Source organism: Pelodiscus sinensis, chromosome 3, assembly GCF_052426305.1.
Source record: "Pelodiscus sinensis isolate ZL-2025 chromosome 3, ASM5242630v1, whole genome shotgun sequence".
Classification (NCBI taxonomy): Eukaryota; Metazoa; Chordata; order Testudines; family Trionychidae; genus Pelodiscus; species Pelodiscus sinensis.
In genome coordinates this window covers 62,155,832-62,170,871 of record NC_143054.1, presented here as the reverse complement: position 1 = coordinate 62,170,871, position 15,040 = coordinate 62,155,832, and the positions used below count along the sequence as shown (strand labels likewise).

Here is a 15,040-nt window from a genome sequence, read left to right as displayed (position 1 = left end):
CCTATTGTTTCCCTTAATGGTCCATCCAGGCTCAATGCATTGTGTCTGGTGGGTGTCCCCCAAGTGTAAACATAGTTGTAATAGGTACATAGGCATATTCCCAACTTCAGATACAAAAGTGATACTTGCATACAAATAGGTTAGTACATCAGAACCATATCTCACATGATCCATCTTGCATAAAACATATCTCAGTTATTCCCTATTCATGGCATAACAATATGTCTATGAAGAATATGGGGTGTAGTGTCACAAAGAGATTTGTCTTTTCTGCTAGAAAACTTGGTTTGAGCATGTTAACTTTTGCAAATGCTTATATACAACTCCCCTGAAAAATGCAATACTCTGTTGTCAAAACTTTCAGAGATTATTTTCCCATGGTCTTTGTGATAGTATAGCTTAGCTGTTGATTCACAAGATCATCTTATGTTTGTTTTTTCCTGGTGCAGATAGTGTTTTGATTGTCTTTCCAGAAAAGTAGCTGATGTGTACAGTGAAATTTAAGGTCATACATCATTACTTATAGCAGTTCCGGTTAAACAAATCTGCTATTCACAGTGACATTTTCCCTCTTTTCATGAAGAACAAATAAGGCAAACTGCTGAAGAGGAGTGATGACAGTTACTGCTAACAACAAAGAATGATAATGAGTTGGCAACTCTAATAGGACTAGATCACTATCGTTTTACAAAAAAACGACTGGAAAAAAAACCCAAAAGTGAGGTTCTTTTACATTAGCTTGTTTAGACTGTTGTCCTTTTGAAAAAATAAGAAATATAATATCTCAGATCTAAATACATTACTACAGTGACACCTATTTGTTAGACTTTAGAGATCTATAATCATACTGCACAATATGTGCAAAAATGCCCAGAGCAAAGATCTAAAATATTAATATGACTATAATAATATAATTTTTAAATGCCTAACTTTTTCATTTAAAATAGAAAATTACAGGGAAAACAGATTTCATTAAAGGTTACCAGCTGTAATTGGTATAATCACAATGCGTAATTATAGTTTGTAACACAACAGCCTGTCTAGTAATTTAGCAGCCTATTGTCAAGCATTCTGACAAGTCAGATCTCAGCATTCTGATATGTTCATATCAATCGAGTAGAGAAATTATGGGAAAAGTACCAAATACTATTGTTATGTTGCTAGAAAGATGCAATATAACGCTATTTTATTTCATGGAATACAAAACAACCCCAAACCAGGCTGCTCCCTAAGGAAGCAAAGCACAACTCATTTTGGGGGGTGGTTTTTTGGTCAATTTCAAAACTTGAATTTTTGCTGATCACATGTAAAAAGTAGCCCAAAAATTACCAAATGACAGTATGCTTCAAAAAGGTTAAGTTTTTCACATTTCTAAAGAAGTCAGTGAGATTGGCAACAGTCCGCAACTGCTGTTCACTCACATGTGGGCCTTTCTCAGTTTATACAGTGCCCCTGCATCCCCATTGGTTGCTTCCCCACCTCATTTGATACATTCTGTGGTCAACAAGAATCTTCACTTTGTCGTGTGGCTTGCCCTGTTCCAGTCAAGCACCCCATGACTAGAGGGGAAGTCAGTGTGTATGGCTGCATGCAGCAGGGAAAGCCTCTGAAAGGAGGCTTTGCCAACTGACGGAGTCTTTCACTGTGGTAGGAAAAAGGTCTGGCAGCAGGGAGGCAGCAAAACATTATAGTGCTAAAATCAACAGTGTAGATGTGGAAGGCACTTCATGGGCATTCAGTGAACTGAGTAGGGTAAATACCCAAAAATATAGTCATGTAGGGCACCCTCTCCAGCACTCAGTCAGTAGAGAGTATAGGGGCAATAGTGTCAGCCAGACCATTCATTTGTCAGAGATTTAGTGTAGTTAATCTTATCAATTTCAAACCTCCATTCCCAGCCAAAAACCACAGTGAGAGTTTGTGTTAGCCTGCTGGGTCACATGATAACTTGTGGTTTACATTTCATCACATGCAAGGCTGCAGCTCCATCCTTTTCTGGGGTGGTTAAGATCAGTTTCTCATTCTACCAGACACAGCATAGGATTACTGGTAGAAGTTCCTTCAGTAGCACTGATATCTCTGTGTTGGTAGACAAACACACCCCTTCAGTCTTTTCATGATATTTCATTTCACGCACCATCCCCTTGCAGAGATTCTTGTAACAGATGCATCAACACTGGGTGAGGGTTCTCGTTTAGGCAGTCTCTAATTCAGAGCATAAGGTCTCACTTGCACATGAGTTTACGAAGGCTCAGGTGTTTGTTTAGCCTGCAATGCTTTCCAAGCCATCCTTCAGGATGTAGCTGCCAGGTTCTAATTGATAATATAACAATGATGCAAGATATAAACAAACAACATGGGCACAGGGCCTTCCCCTTTGTCAAGGAGAGATTTTTTTGTTTGTTTGTGAAATTAACCTGGTACCCCTTCATTTACCAGGAACTCTTGACAAATTGGCAGCTCTTATCAGTGAGAAGAGCTTAATCAACCCTGAGAAAGAACTGAAAGATTTGATTCCGGATCAAATATTCATGAACTGGGAGAATCCCTCAGTAGACGTATTTGCTACCAGTGTAAACAAGAAGTGCACTCTCTTTTCTCCCAAAGAGGACTCTGTCCAGGCTCTCTGGCAGATGTTTTTCTGCTCTGGTGGGGAAAGATCCTGTTGTGTCTTCCTCCCCAACCCACCCCTATTAATTCCCAGAAAAATATTTTAAGATAATGCTTTTATAATGATGTTTGGGTAAATCTGTTTTGATTTTCTCACTTGTCAGTAGGTACACCCTTTCCACTTCTAATTCTTCTAGACATTTTTCAGACTCGTGGTTGGGTGCCCTATCCAGTGCCGCTGCATCTGATAGCATGAAAAAGCTACCAGGTTGAATTCCATTGACAGAAGTTGTCTCAAGACAGTTCTGAATCAAAACTTCTTGAACAGAAAGGCTAATTTGTAAAAACGAAATGGAATCATTTTAACTTGTGGACTATTGAAAGACATTTGACTTTGGGAGTCTTCTAATTCTTTTGTCTTAGACTACCATGTTGTTGCTAAAGTACTCAGAATCTTTAGTTACATCTGCTAGTTACAGTATCCACATGTTGGGATTCATTCTGTTTATTCCTGTTTTACTATATCAAGATTTTTTTTTGGAAAGAGCTGACTCCTATATTTCCACCAATAAAGGAAACATTTCCTACATGGGACTTGAATGTGGAGTTTCTAGCATTAATGGGCTCCCTTTGAACCTATGTCATTGTGTTTTGTTATTCCATCTTTCCATAAAAAGTGCATTTTAGCTATGACTTCAGCTTTCGGGATGAGTTAGATATAGGCCTTGACAGCAATATTCCATGTGGTATTTCATTAAAACTTCACTCAACATACTTATTGAAAATTCTTTTGAATTTTCATATAAATCAAATTATATAGTTGTCAGCATTTTTCCTCTAGTCTCATGCTCCTCCCGATTTCATACATTTGATGTTCTCTGAGCTTTGTCCTTTTACCTCTTTAAAACAAAGCCGTTTCATGTATAATTTGGACATTTGGTAACAGATCTCAGGGTCAGACTATTTCCTCTCAGGGCTTCTTGAAGTAGGTTTCAGATTGCATTAAGATCTATGCTGGAAATATACTTCCCTTCCCTCTAGATTTGGGATGCACTCTAGTAAGATTAGTGAGACATCTGCAGCCTGTTTTAGGGGAGTCCTTATTTCTGAGATTTGTAGGGCTCCTACTAGAGGTTCTGTTCATAGGTTTACTTATCACTGCTCCATTGTGGCAGCTTCTAGATCAAATGCTGAATTCAGCTGGGCTGTCCTACAAATGTTTAAATAGGAATCCTATCACTCACTCCTCTGATAGATAACTGCTAATTAATGATCTACTATGGGATCCATGTAGACATCTGTTGGAAGAAGAGAGGTTACCTAACTTAAAATAACTGGTGTTTTTTTCAAGATGCCTTTATCCACAGGAATCCTATGACTCACTCTCCTTCGCTACTGGGATATTTTTTTTTGCTAAAGGAGCTGAGTGGTTGTTGGAGCTGCTCTGCTCTATGCCCTTGCTAGCCTCTGGGGATACTGCCAAACCAAAGATTCCAGATTCACTTGCATGGGGCGCTTGCATGCCAGTGGAATCCATGTAGATAAAGGCACCTTGAAGAATTCTAGTTACTGTACGAGGTGAATAACCTCTCTTATTTCATCTCATATACTCATTTGAAGCAAAGAACTCTGTGGAGCCCATGCCTCATTCAGTATGCATTCTACCAATGGGAATTAGCATTTCCCATTACTGATCAAGTCTCAGCTTGCATAGCTTCTAAGATCTGATGAGATGATTCTCAGCACAACATGGTATGGTTGGCAAGATAGAATACATGCTATCATGGCTGAGGTTAGAATCAAAACAATAATCTTTTCTATTTTACTTATTCTGAAGTTACTCTTGGTCTAATTTATCTCTTTGATTTAATAACAACAAAATAAAGCAAAACAAACAAAAGATTCATATTATAATTGCTAACTCTCTTAAGTGTTTGCTTCTTTTAGCTATATGAGTGTTTTGAAATCATTGATAATATTTACTTAAGACTTTGAATTACTGTTTCAAAAGTAGCCTAAATAATTCATTTTGTATTTTAGGAACAGCATCTGTGGCTGTTGCAGGTCTTCTAGCAGCTCTGCGCATCACTGAGAACAAGCTGTCAGATCACACTATACTGTTCCAGGGAGCTGGAGAGGTATCTTTATTACACAGCACAAAAGCATTTTTATGTGAAAACTTTGCTTTTACTTTAGAACAAGTTACATGTATCTGATCCATAATAGGATATTTATTAGGAAAAATAATAATAGCCTGTAAAAATGGTTTTCTTACTTCAAATGAACACTTTGTTAAAATTCAGTTAGTTCATCTGATCAAGACAGGTATTTTCATAGGATACTTTGGGCAAATCATAGCCCACTATTAATACTTCAAGTTCTTCTTCAAATGATGGCCATTTGTGTATTGTGTGTGGGTATCCATGAGACAGTCAGACTCGATTGGTTGCTGTAGGGAATTGTTTCTTCAGTTCATTCTTAACACTGCATGGTTGTGATTAGAATCATTGGTGTCCTGAGATGCTTTTCTACTGCGCTGTTGCTGTAAATACACAGCACAGTAGACTTCCAATAATCTGGCATTTTTGGTGGTGCCAGATTATTGGATATGCTGGAATACCAGGAGGGCATACTCCCAACCCAATAACTCCCCCTCCCCCGCCCTTATGCTCGGGTCCCAGAGCCGCTGGTACAGTCGCACGACTCCCTCCAGGTGCTGGGGCACGTGCGCTGAGTGGCTGGCTCTTCCATGAGCTGGCTGGGATGCTGTGCACAATCCAATCTCCCTCCCCTTCTCCAGAGCCGAGCTTCCCTCTCTGCTGTTGCCCAATCCCCCTCCTCCCCCAACCTTATGTCCAGGTCCCAAAGCAGCTGCCTGTGCTCAGTGGCCAGCTGCTAGCACGTGCAGGCTGGATGCTGTGTGAGCTGGGGACTGTGAGCAGAATGGCATGGGCCATGAGCATGCATGTGGCTCACAGCGGCCCGGCCGTGAGAGCAGCTGACCTGAGCGGCTTTGGGTTCCAGTTGATGCTGGACTATCAGGAGTGCCGGCAACTGGATGCCGGACTATTGGAGTTTTACTGTAGTTTCTCACTTAACATTGTAGTTATGAAATGCTGCTTGAAAAATGTGACTTTAAGCAAAATTATGTTAAGTAAATCCAGTTTCCTCATAAGAATTAATGTTATTGGGAGTGGGGTTATGTTCTATGGATTTTTTTCCACCAGACAAAAGACAGTATATATATTTATACAGTATAAGTTTTGAACAATTTTAAAGAAACAATACTGTAGACAGCAATGATGTTACGAAGACTGATTGAGGTGGTAGAATCAGAGGGTGAGCTGTTTCTCAGGGAATGCCTTGTTGCTGAATGATGAACTAGCACTTGGCTGAGCCTTCACGAGTTAACACATCTTTGTTAATGTAGCCTCACACTACAAGGCACAACAGACTGGAGCAGGAAGGAGGAGACAATAGATGCAGGGCAGTGGCTGCAAACGCTTGCTTCTGGAATGTGAAGATGAACCCACGCTATTTGGAGCACACCATTCCCTTCTCTGGATAGTACATACATGACTGCACAGGCATTGACATTCCCAAAGTGCTGGAGGGTGGGATGTATGTGAGAGACACGCTCATTGCTCCTTTAAATTTTCTGACCCCACTTTAAGTACACTGCCCTTTTAAGTAGATCAGCAAGCTCCCTCCAACCTGAGCCCTGTCGTGTCCTCCCCCAGCTCAGTGGAAATGGGGTACAAGAGCAGAGGGATACCCTGGTATCAGTATCTCCTCTGCCCATACCCACCACACAGCAAGCAGAAGGTTCCTAGGAGCAGCTCCAAGGCAGAGGGCAGGAGTGTAGCACAGAGCAGTGAGCAGAGCAGCACCTAAACTGCCCAACAATGGATAGCCTGCTGGGTGGCGACTCAGCTATGCACCTTATGGGAGCTGATAGTGAAGCTGCTGGCCCACCCTGGTTCCAAATCCCCCACCCACTAGCTCCAACAAGCTACTCTTCCTACAAGCAGTGGACAAAGCATGCAGCAGCTAAACAATGTCATAGTGGAACATTGTGCAACTTTCAGTTAGCATGTTCTCAATAGATCAGTGATGTAACAACAACGTTAAGTGAGGAGTTACTGCATTGTAGTTTTGTATTTAATAGTTGTAGTTGTTTACTAGTAGTAGTTTCCCCAAAAGTTGTAAGGGTCAGAACATGAGGCTTAGGAAACATCTCATGAAAAAGCATGTGAGACCCCAATCAGGTCCAGGCTGTGGACTGCCCCCTGTCCATCAGTCTAAGCAAGGAGACAGTGCCTCTGCAAGCACAAGCTCAGGAACAGAAGCTATGAGTTCTAAGAAAAGCTTCCCATGAAAGTAAGGGGCACGATGATAGGGTGTCCACCTCACACAAGGCCTGATGGGGCATATTAGGCCAATTAACCTGTACATTGTACTTGGAGGGAAGCCAAGGAATGCTAAAGCCTAATTCCTGATGAAATCCAGCTGGGGAAGGAACTTGGCAGGGTTTATAAAGAGATGAATTTCACAGTAGATGGGGCTGCAATAAGCTGAGCCTGCTGCCATGCTTCCTCCTACAATGGGGAGAATAGAAGACTGAGAGAGAACAGGGTAGGAAGCAGTCCAGGCAAGGAACATTAAGGCCCGAGAGGGATAGACCTGACCTGTTGGCTCTAGGGCCTCTGGCTTGTAATGCCAGATAGAGGGAAAGCTCATCTTCCCTTTTTCAGCCACTTCGGGAGTGGTGCAAATGGCTCAATAGATATGGGTAGGGCCCAGAGCCTTTGAGGAAGGAGATTTTGATAATACCCAGGAAGGGTAGGTTGATAGTGACTTGACCAGAGGCTAAGCCACAAAAAAGAGGCTCCTGACCAGAGCAATGGGTTGAGTGACCATCTGGTCAGCTGCAGGCAGTGATGGGCTGATTTCCTGGACAAGCCATGAAGAGGTGCCCCTGAACAGCGAGTAGCTGAGCATGACTCCATTACAGCCACTCTCCTAGACAAAAGGACAGACCATCTTGTTCTAAGACTGGCCTGAAGAGAGAGAATGCTGCCTTGATCCCAATCAAAGTTTGGAGAATCTACATTCATAGGTGCTAAGGCAGTGGTACTTTTGTACTTGTGATCCCTTTTCACATAGCAAGCCTCTAAGGGTGTGTTTAGACTACAGGGTTTTGTCGACAAAAGTGGACTTTTGTCGACAAAACTATACCTGCATCTACACTACCACTGAGTTCTGTCGACAGTAAGTCGACAGAACGCGGCAGTTTTGTCGACAGAGGTAAACCTCATTCTATGAGGAATAATGCCTTTTGTCGACAGAGTTCTGTCGACAAAAGGCACTATTACATCCACATTGTATTTTTTCAAAAGAGAGCGTCTAGACTCTGTCGAAAAAGCGGCTTGCTTTATCGACAGTATTGGCTGTAGTCTAGACGCTCTTTGTCGACAGTATCTGTCAACAAAAGCCTGTAGTCTAGACGTACCCTAAGTGACACACCCCTTTACAAATTAAAGACACTTTGTTATATATTTAACACCATTATAAATGATGGAGGCAAAGCAGAGTTTGTAGTGGAGGTTGACAGTTTGCATCCCTGTTTGAGAACTCCTTCACTAAGGGTTTAAGCTGAGTAAATCATCTTGGCAGGAGAAAGTGGCATGCCAAGGATATGGATCTGCCAATTCTGGTATCTATTTTGATGGTTTTTAATTGTTAAGAATTAAGTTGCTCCCATAAACATCCAGAGCTGCTGATGTACCTATAGCAACAAAATCTTCAGATGGATCCAATTTCCCCTGTGACCAGGGAAACTCTGGTTCTGACTGCTCAACTATTAGTATTTATTTCCAATACTGCCCATAATATGCAAAAACCTGTAGAAGCTTTTTTTAAACATTTTTATGTGTGTTGTGAAAACCAGATGATAATGTAAGGTTAGTGAATTTTCTTTCAATAATTAATATATTTGTGGCTAAGTGCTATTTAAGCAGAACTGAAACATTTAGTCTGAGCTGAAAACCTAATGAAGTCTGGATATCTCAAGCTGTATTTGATTTACTGTTTGTGGCCTGAATTATTCAGACTGTAAGAGGCTAAAAAAAAGTCCTTACTTATTCCTAAAATTGTCTAAACACATTCTTTATAGAAAAACATTGCAAACTTGACAGTTTTTGTTTTGACTCAGAAAAAAATCTATATTTTGCAAAATTTGCAGATTTTTGTGGAAAAAGAAAAAACCACCAAAATCTGTTCTGTTTATTTTGTTCCTTACAATAGGGCAAGTGAATGTAAGAAAATAAACATTTAGAGTACAATTTCTACCCCATAAGTAGTCATCTGCTTCTCCCTGGCTTTCTCTTGTGTGGATAATACCTATGTGGGGTGATAGTGCTCAGAGACCATATTCACTTTAGTACCTCCCCTGCACTCCATTCTGTACAAATATATTGGGCTGTTTTTTTTTAAAAATTCAATGAATTTTTTTTTCCAGACCAAACTTTGGTGGGAATGGTGGTAATAATAGAATATTCACATGCGATTCTGATTCTCTATCATGTTGTTTAATGTAAAATAGCAGACTCCATAATTATGGGAGGATAGGAAGCATTAAACACTGAAAACTGAGTCATAAATCTGATTATCTTTATTTGTGTATGAGTTCTATCACCACCATATATCTATCATGGTGAAAAATACATTTTCTGGTACTTTCAATTTGTGAAAATATCATTGTATAGCATTAATTGTTAGTGAAATTAACAGTTTTAAGGTAATAGGAAAATAGTACTGTATGTTATCACATTCTTTCTTTTCCAGGTTTCATATATTAATTTTCTTTTCCTCTCTCTCCTATTTAGGCTGCACTTGGGATAGCAAATCTGATTATTATGGCTATGCAAAAAGAAGGAACGCCTGAGCATGAGGCCATCAAAAAGATATGGATGGTTGACTCAAAAGGATTAATAGTTAAGGTAATACAATGTTTTTCATTGGTATAAGTGCAGTATTAAAATTATTCTCATCATTCTGCATCAGCCAGATGTAGAAACAGCTTTATGGATATGATGAAGCAATTAACTCTCTTTTCTAATACCTACATCAGGGATGGTGAACCTAAGGCCTGTGAAATGAATCCAGCCTGTGGTTTGCCTTGATCCAGCCCATAAGTTTCAGCTCTCCCCTTCTATCTCCCACCACAGTGGGGAGCCAGCACTGGTGCTCCAGCCACAGAGTGAGTCTCTGAGCCATAGCTCCCCTTGTACATCTGGAGCACACTAGTTCGGTAGCTCTGACACCAGCAGCCTTTCTATAGGCTTCCAACAGCCTTGGGTACTACTAGTAGAGTGATCCATCACCAACACATTTCCAGTCCTGATTTTCACAAAAGTGTGTGTTCTGCAATGCCTGCTCCAGGACAGTTCAGAGAACTAATATAGTTAATTTGTTCCTCTAAAGGCACTAAGATCACAATTTATTAACTTAACTGGGAGTTAAGTTCCCTTTAAATATCACACTTAACTGGTTATTAGTAAAATAAAACAAACATGTTACAATAGGACATAGGTTAAATGATGCTAAGTAAAAGAAATAAAGTTAGAAAGGGTTACAAGGAAAAAAAAGTGCAAACATGCATCTAAGAATCTAAAACTTAATTTAGCTAGTTACTGGACTTGTTCTATACGTCTTCTCTTACCAGTCATTCTCCTTCCCAGCTACTGCTAACTTTCAGGACGTTCCACAACAGTAGAATGTGCTAGCTTCCCCTTGTCATCTTAGATGAAAGACCTTTGCCTAAACAGGTTGCTCACCTATATTTGGTTCCACAAGACTTCAATACAAACCCCCACATCTCTCTTGCTTGAAGAGAGATCTTTCTCAGCTTGTTTGTGTCTAGTGATGGATACCAACAATGGCTTCTTTCTTTTTCTTACGTCTTTCAATGTTCATTGAATTTATTTTGAGATGAGAGATGACCTATTTTCCGATTCTTGTGAGCATCCCTTCCCACTGTATGATTTTTATGTCAGTGGGGCTTCCATTGTTTCTGATTCCACTATGCTTAATTTATATTGTCAACAGATAGTCCAGACAGTCCCTCTTGCCTGCGGACACTGTACAGCCTAATATCCAGGAATATCTACTATTCCTGGTGTAGTGTTAATTAGTAGTGTGTTGTTAGATCTCAGAAAAGACCTCACTCTACACATTTATAAGATGGTAATATTGTGTACAATGAGTAGATTCAGTTGATTAACACGTGGGGTTCAGCTCCTTGTCTTTATAAACCAGTAAATGTTTGAAGAGGATTCTTGTGAGGGTTATCCATCAAAGTAAAGTATTTTCCAGTTGGGAGGAAGGTGATACAGTATCTGGTGTTAAAGGAAGCTTTATGTTCTTTCTTCTCCCACTTACTGTACAAATAGATCTTTGTTGTCTTTGCCTGAAGATTGGGCTGGTTAGAGAATCTAATGTACATTCCTTTGATAAGTGGGCCAGTTTACCTGGCTTGAAGATATTTTAGTTATCATTCCAGCATATGTCCATTATTCATAATAGCCATCACTTATTTGCATCACTGAGGGTTATTAATGATTTTCAAATTACAGGCAGTCCCTGGGTTACGTACAAGATAGGGACTGTAGGTTTGTTCTTAAGTTGAATTTGTATGTAAGTCGGAACTGGTACATATTGTAGGGGAAACTCTAGCCAAACATTTCTCCAGAGCTCAGTTTTATTCTCCCACACCTCACTTCCCTCAGTCCTTTATTCTCAAGCAGAGGTGTCTGTTGAGAAAAGCCGCTCCGTGTCTCCCTGGTCTGGTGGGGGGGGGGGGGGGGGCGCTAGCTTCGTGTCTCCCTGGTCTGCTGGGGGGAAGCAGCTAGTGCGGGGTTGCCTCACCCCGTTTGTAAGTAGGGATCCGATGTAAGTCGGATCCATGTAACCCTGGGACTGCCTGTATACCTCCTAAGGCATGTTTTGTACAGAGATTAATACAAGAGTGTCAAGGTTATGAATACAGGAATGCTTAATATCACAAATCCCATCTTCCTCACATCGAGTCAATGGCAAAATTCCCATGCCACTTCAGCTGGAACAAGATTAGGTGCATAGTCACTATGTTGTTCCAACTGGAAACAATCATTCCTAGTGCTTTTTGTATTAAGTAGACTTTTTAAAAAAGGGTTATAGAAATGTAGCCGTGTTAGTCTGGTGTAGCTGAAACAAAAAACAGAACTGTGTAGCACTTTAAAGACTAACAAGATGGTTTATTAGGCGATGGGCTTTCGTGGGCCAGACCTACTTCCTCAGATCGAATAGTGGAAGAAAATTGTCACAACCATATATACCAAAGGATACAATAAAAAAAAGAACACATATGAAAAGGACAAATCAAATTGCAGAACAGAAGGGGGGTGGGGGAAAAGGTAAATGTCTGTGAGCTAATGATATTAGAGGTGATGATTGGGGAAGCTATCTTTGTAATGGGTAAGGTAATTAGAGTCTTTGTTCAAACCTAAGTGTAAAGTGTCGAATTTGAGCATGAATGACAGTTCAGAGGATTCTCTTTCAAGAGTATTCTTGAAAGGCTTTTGAAGCAGGATGCAAGTAATTAAGTCGTTGAGACAATGTCCTTTCTGGTTGAAATGGCAAGAAACTTGTTTTTCTTTGTGATCCTGTCTAATATCTGTTTTATGGGCATTGATCCTTTGGCGAAGTATTCAGCTTGTTACTTTTTTGTATTTCCCAAGTAAGTATGATTGTGTGTTTTAAAATAGCTGTAATTAATATATGTATGTATGTATTTGTTTATATAATTGATGTTAGTATAATATTCAGGGAGAAATTTTTTTAAAAGGAACAAAAAAGCAGATGTTATGAAGAATAATATATTCCTGATGTTGCAACTCTACAGGACGACTTCATGAACTTAGCTATGTTGCCTCAAATAGCTTTCATGCACAGTGATAAAGCTCATGTCACAGATGCTGTGGTTTGTAATACTATCAGCAGTGGTCAGAAATTTGAAGTTTCTGAGAGACTTTGAGTCACTCTTACCTCATTTCTTTCACATGCCAAACTGAAGAAACTTAAACATCTCACATGCCAAAATAAATAAATCTATGTGTTTTAAAAGGTGGTTATGTATTTAATAGCTTGTGAGCTACTTAAAATAAAGAAAATATGTGAGAGCTCAATTAACCTCACTTTTTCACCTTTCCTTTTATTGGCATTCCCAACTGTCCTGTTGATTTTCCTCTCAGAAAAACAAAGTTCAGTTAAATAATATAACAGCTTTTCCCCTGCTGAATTCTTAACCAATTATAAAAAGTATATCTCCTCCCACATCAACTGCATCTGTTTTGTCATTAGCTTATAAAATCTTCAGAGAGCCAATGGGGCTGAGTTTTATTAAACTGCATTATAGCAGCACTGTTTCACTGCAGTCTAATAAAGGTAGTAGAATCATATATATTAGAGATGGAAAAGATGTCATGTAGGCTAACACCATGCCAATAAGTGGAGTACAGGAAAATTCTGATACCTACCTCTTAGGCAGATTTTTGTCACATTCCTAGAAATAGTGTCATGAAGCAATAGGGTAATACTTCCTACTTTCCTCTGCATTTTATCCAAGAATTTCAAAATGTACAAATATTAATAGATGAAACCTTATCTGTTTTAAGTGGATTACAAAAAATAGAGATTGCTGTTCGCATGTTGTACAGTTTTGCTTTATTATCTCCTTTTTAGACATTGGGATATCGATACATAAAAAGGTTATGTTCTTTTAGTGGTGATTCAATTCCTATATCAGTTCCACACATGGATATGCATATGCCATGCACCTGAGGCATATGTGGGAGTGATGACTGCTGTGCTGCTTTGACATTTCTCAGCATGGAGAGCTCACAGAGCTGCTTGGGATTCAGCTCCTGTCAGCTAAGGATGCTGTGGGAGAACTTGGAGAGAATCGCAGAACCATAGGCAAGCAGGCAAAGCAGCCTGCTTCTGGAGAGATTGCTGTGCTGAGCAGACATGTAGGGAATCCCCAAATTTTAACATTTCCCATGAAACAGCAAAGAACCTTGCGTGGTTGCAACTAGCCATTAACTTTGGGAGCTCTGGGGTCCCTCACTCCAAAGCTGTCTTCATGGTAGGTATCCAGAGACATATCAATTCTGGGAGCCCTAATGTTCTTGGCCCAATCAATCTACTTGGCATGTCTGGAAGGCCAGCCTACCCAGCAGCTCACCACGCAGGCAGTCAAAGAGCCTGGCAGGTTTTCAATAGAAAGCAAATACATTTGTAAGTTTGTTTTTCATTAATTAAGATGATATAGGGAAGTCCTCAAATTTTCAGGCTGATAGTCCTCAAACTTCAGAGGGGCAGCCAAGTTAGTCTGTAATAGGAAAAACTTTAAAAACAGCAAATAGTCTAGTAGCACTTTAAAGACTAACAAAAGATGTAGATGGTATTGTGAGCTTTCGTGGGCAAAACCCACTTCTTCAGAGTGGGTTTTGCCCATGAAAGCTCGTGATACCATATATATCTTTTGTTAGTCTTTAAAGTACTACTAGTCCTCAAAAACACATTTGTAGACTACAGTGACATCTACTGGAGAATTTAAAAACAGTAATCTTCAAAACATTGTGCACTGGTTTCATCAAGGATATGACCAAAGTGCTAATTTTACTGCACCTATGAGAGTTTGTGGATTTTATATTTAACCCACAAAGGAAAGGAGGTGCATATACCGTATTTTCCGGCGTATAGGGCGACTGGGTGTATAAGACGACCCCCTATCTTTTTAATTAAAAGATAGGGTTTCATCTTATACCCCAGCGCCCCTCCGCCTCCTTTGCTCCCGGTGTCCCTGGTCTGCTGGAGATGGTCCCCAGCAGACCAGAGGCACCGGGAGCAAAGCCGCCAGGAGCGCCTGGGCTGCCCCCCCCCCCCCCCCGCCGGAGCCCCTCCGCGGCTTTGAAAGCCTCGGGGGAAGCCGGCGGCGGGGCATCCCAGGCGCGCCTGGGCTGCGCCCCCGCCGGAGCCCCTCCGCGGCTTTGAAAGCCTCGGGGGAAGCCGGCGGGGGGGCATCCCAGGCGCGCATGGGATGCCCCCCCGCCGGAGCCCCTCCGCGCCGCCGCGGAGGGGCTCCGGCGGGGGGGCAGCCCATGCGCGCCTGGGATGCCCCCCCGCCGGCTTCCCCCGAGGCTTTCAAAGCCGCGGAGGGGCTCCGGCGGGGGGGCATCCCATGCGCGCCTGGGATGCCCCCCCGCCGGCTTCCCCCGAGGCTTTCAAAGCCGCGGAGGGGCTCCGGCGGGGGCGCAGCCCAGGCGCGCCTGGGATGCCCCGCCGCCGGCTTCCCCCGAGGCTTTCAAAGCCGCGGAGGGGCTCCGGC

At 41.4% G+C, this 15,040-nt stretch overlaps 1 protein-coding gene across 1 annotated transcript in view; it reads left to right on the top strand.

Annotated features, from left to right (window-relative positions):
- Positions 1-15,040, top strand: part of ME1 (malic enzyme 1) — a 227,456-nt gene that overhangs the window by 189,474 nt on the left and 22,942 nt on the right. The window contains exons 8-9 of the mRNA XM_075923820.2: positions 4,651-4,748; positions 9,498-9,611. Of these exons, the coding sequence (XP_075779935.2) occupies positions 4,651-4,748; positions 9,498-9,611 (212 nt within the window). The remainder of the gene's footprint in view (positions 1-4,650; positions 4,749-9,497; positions 9,612-15,040) is intronic.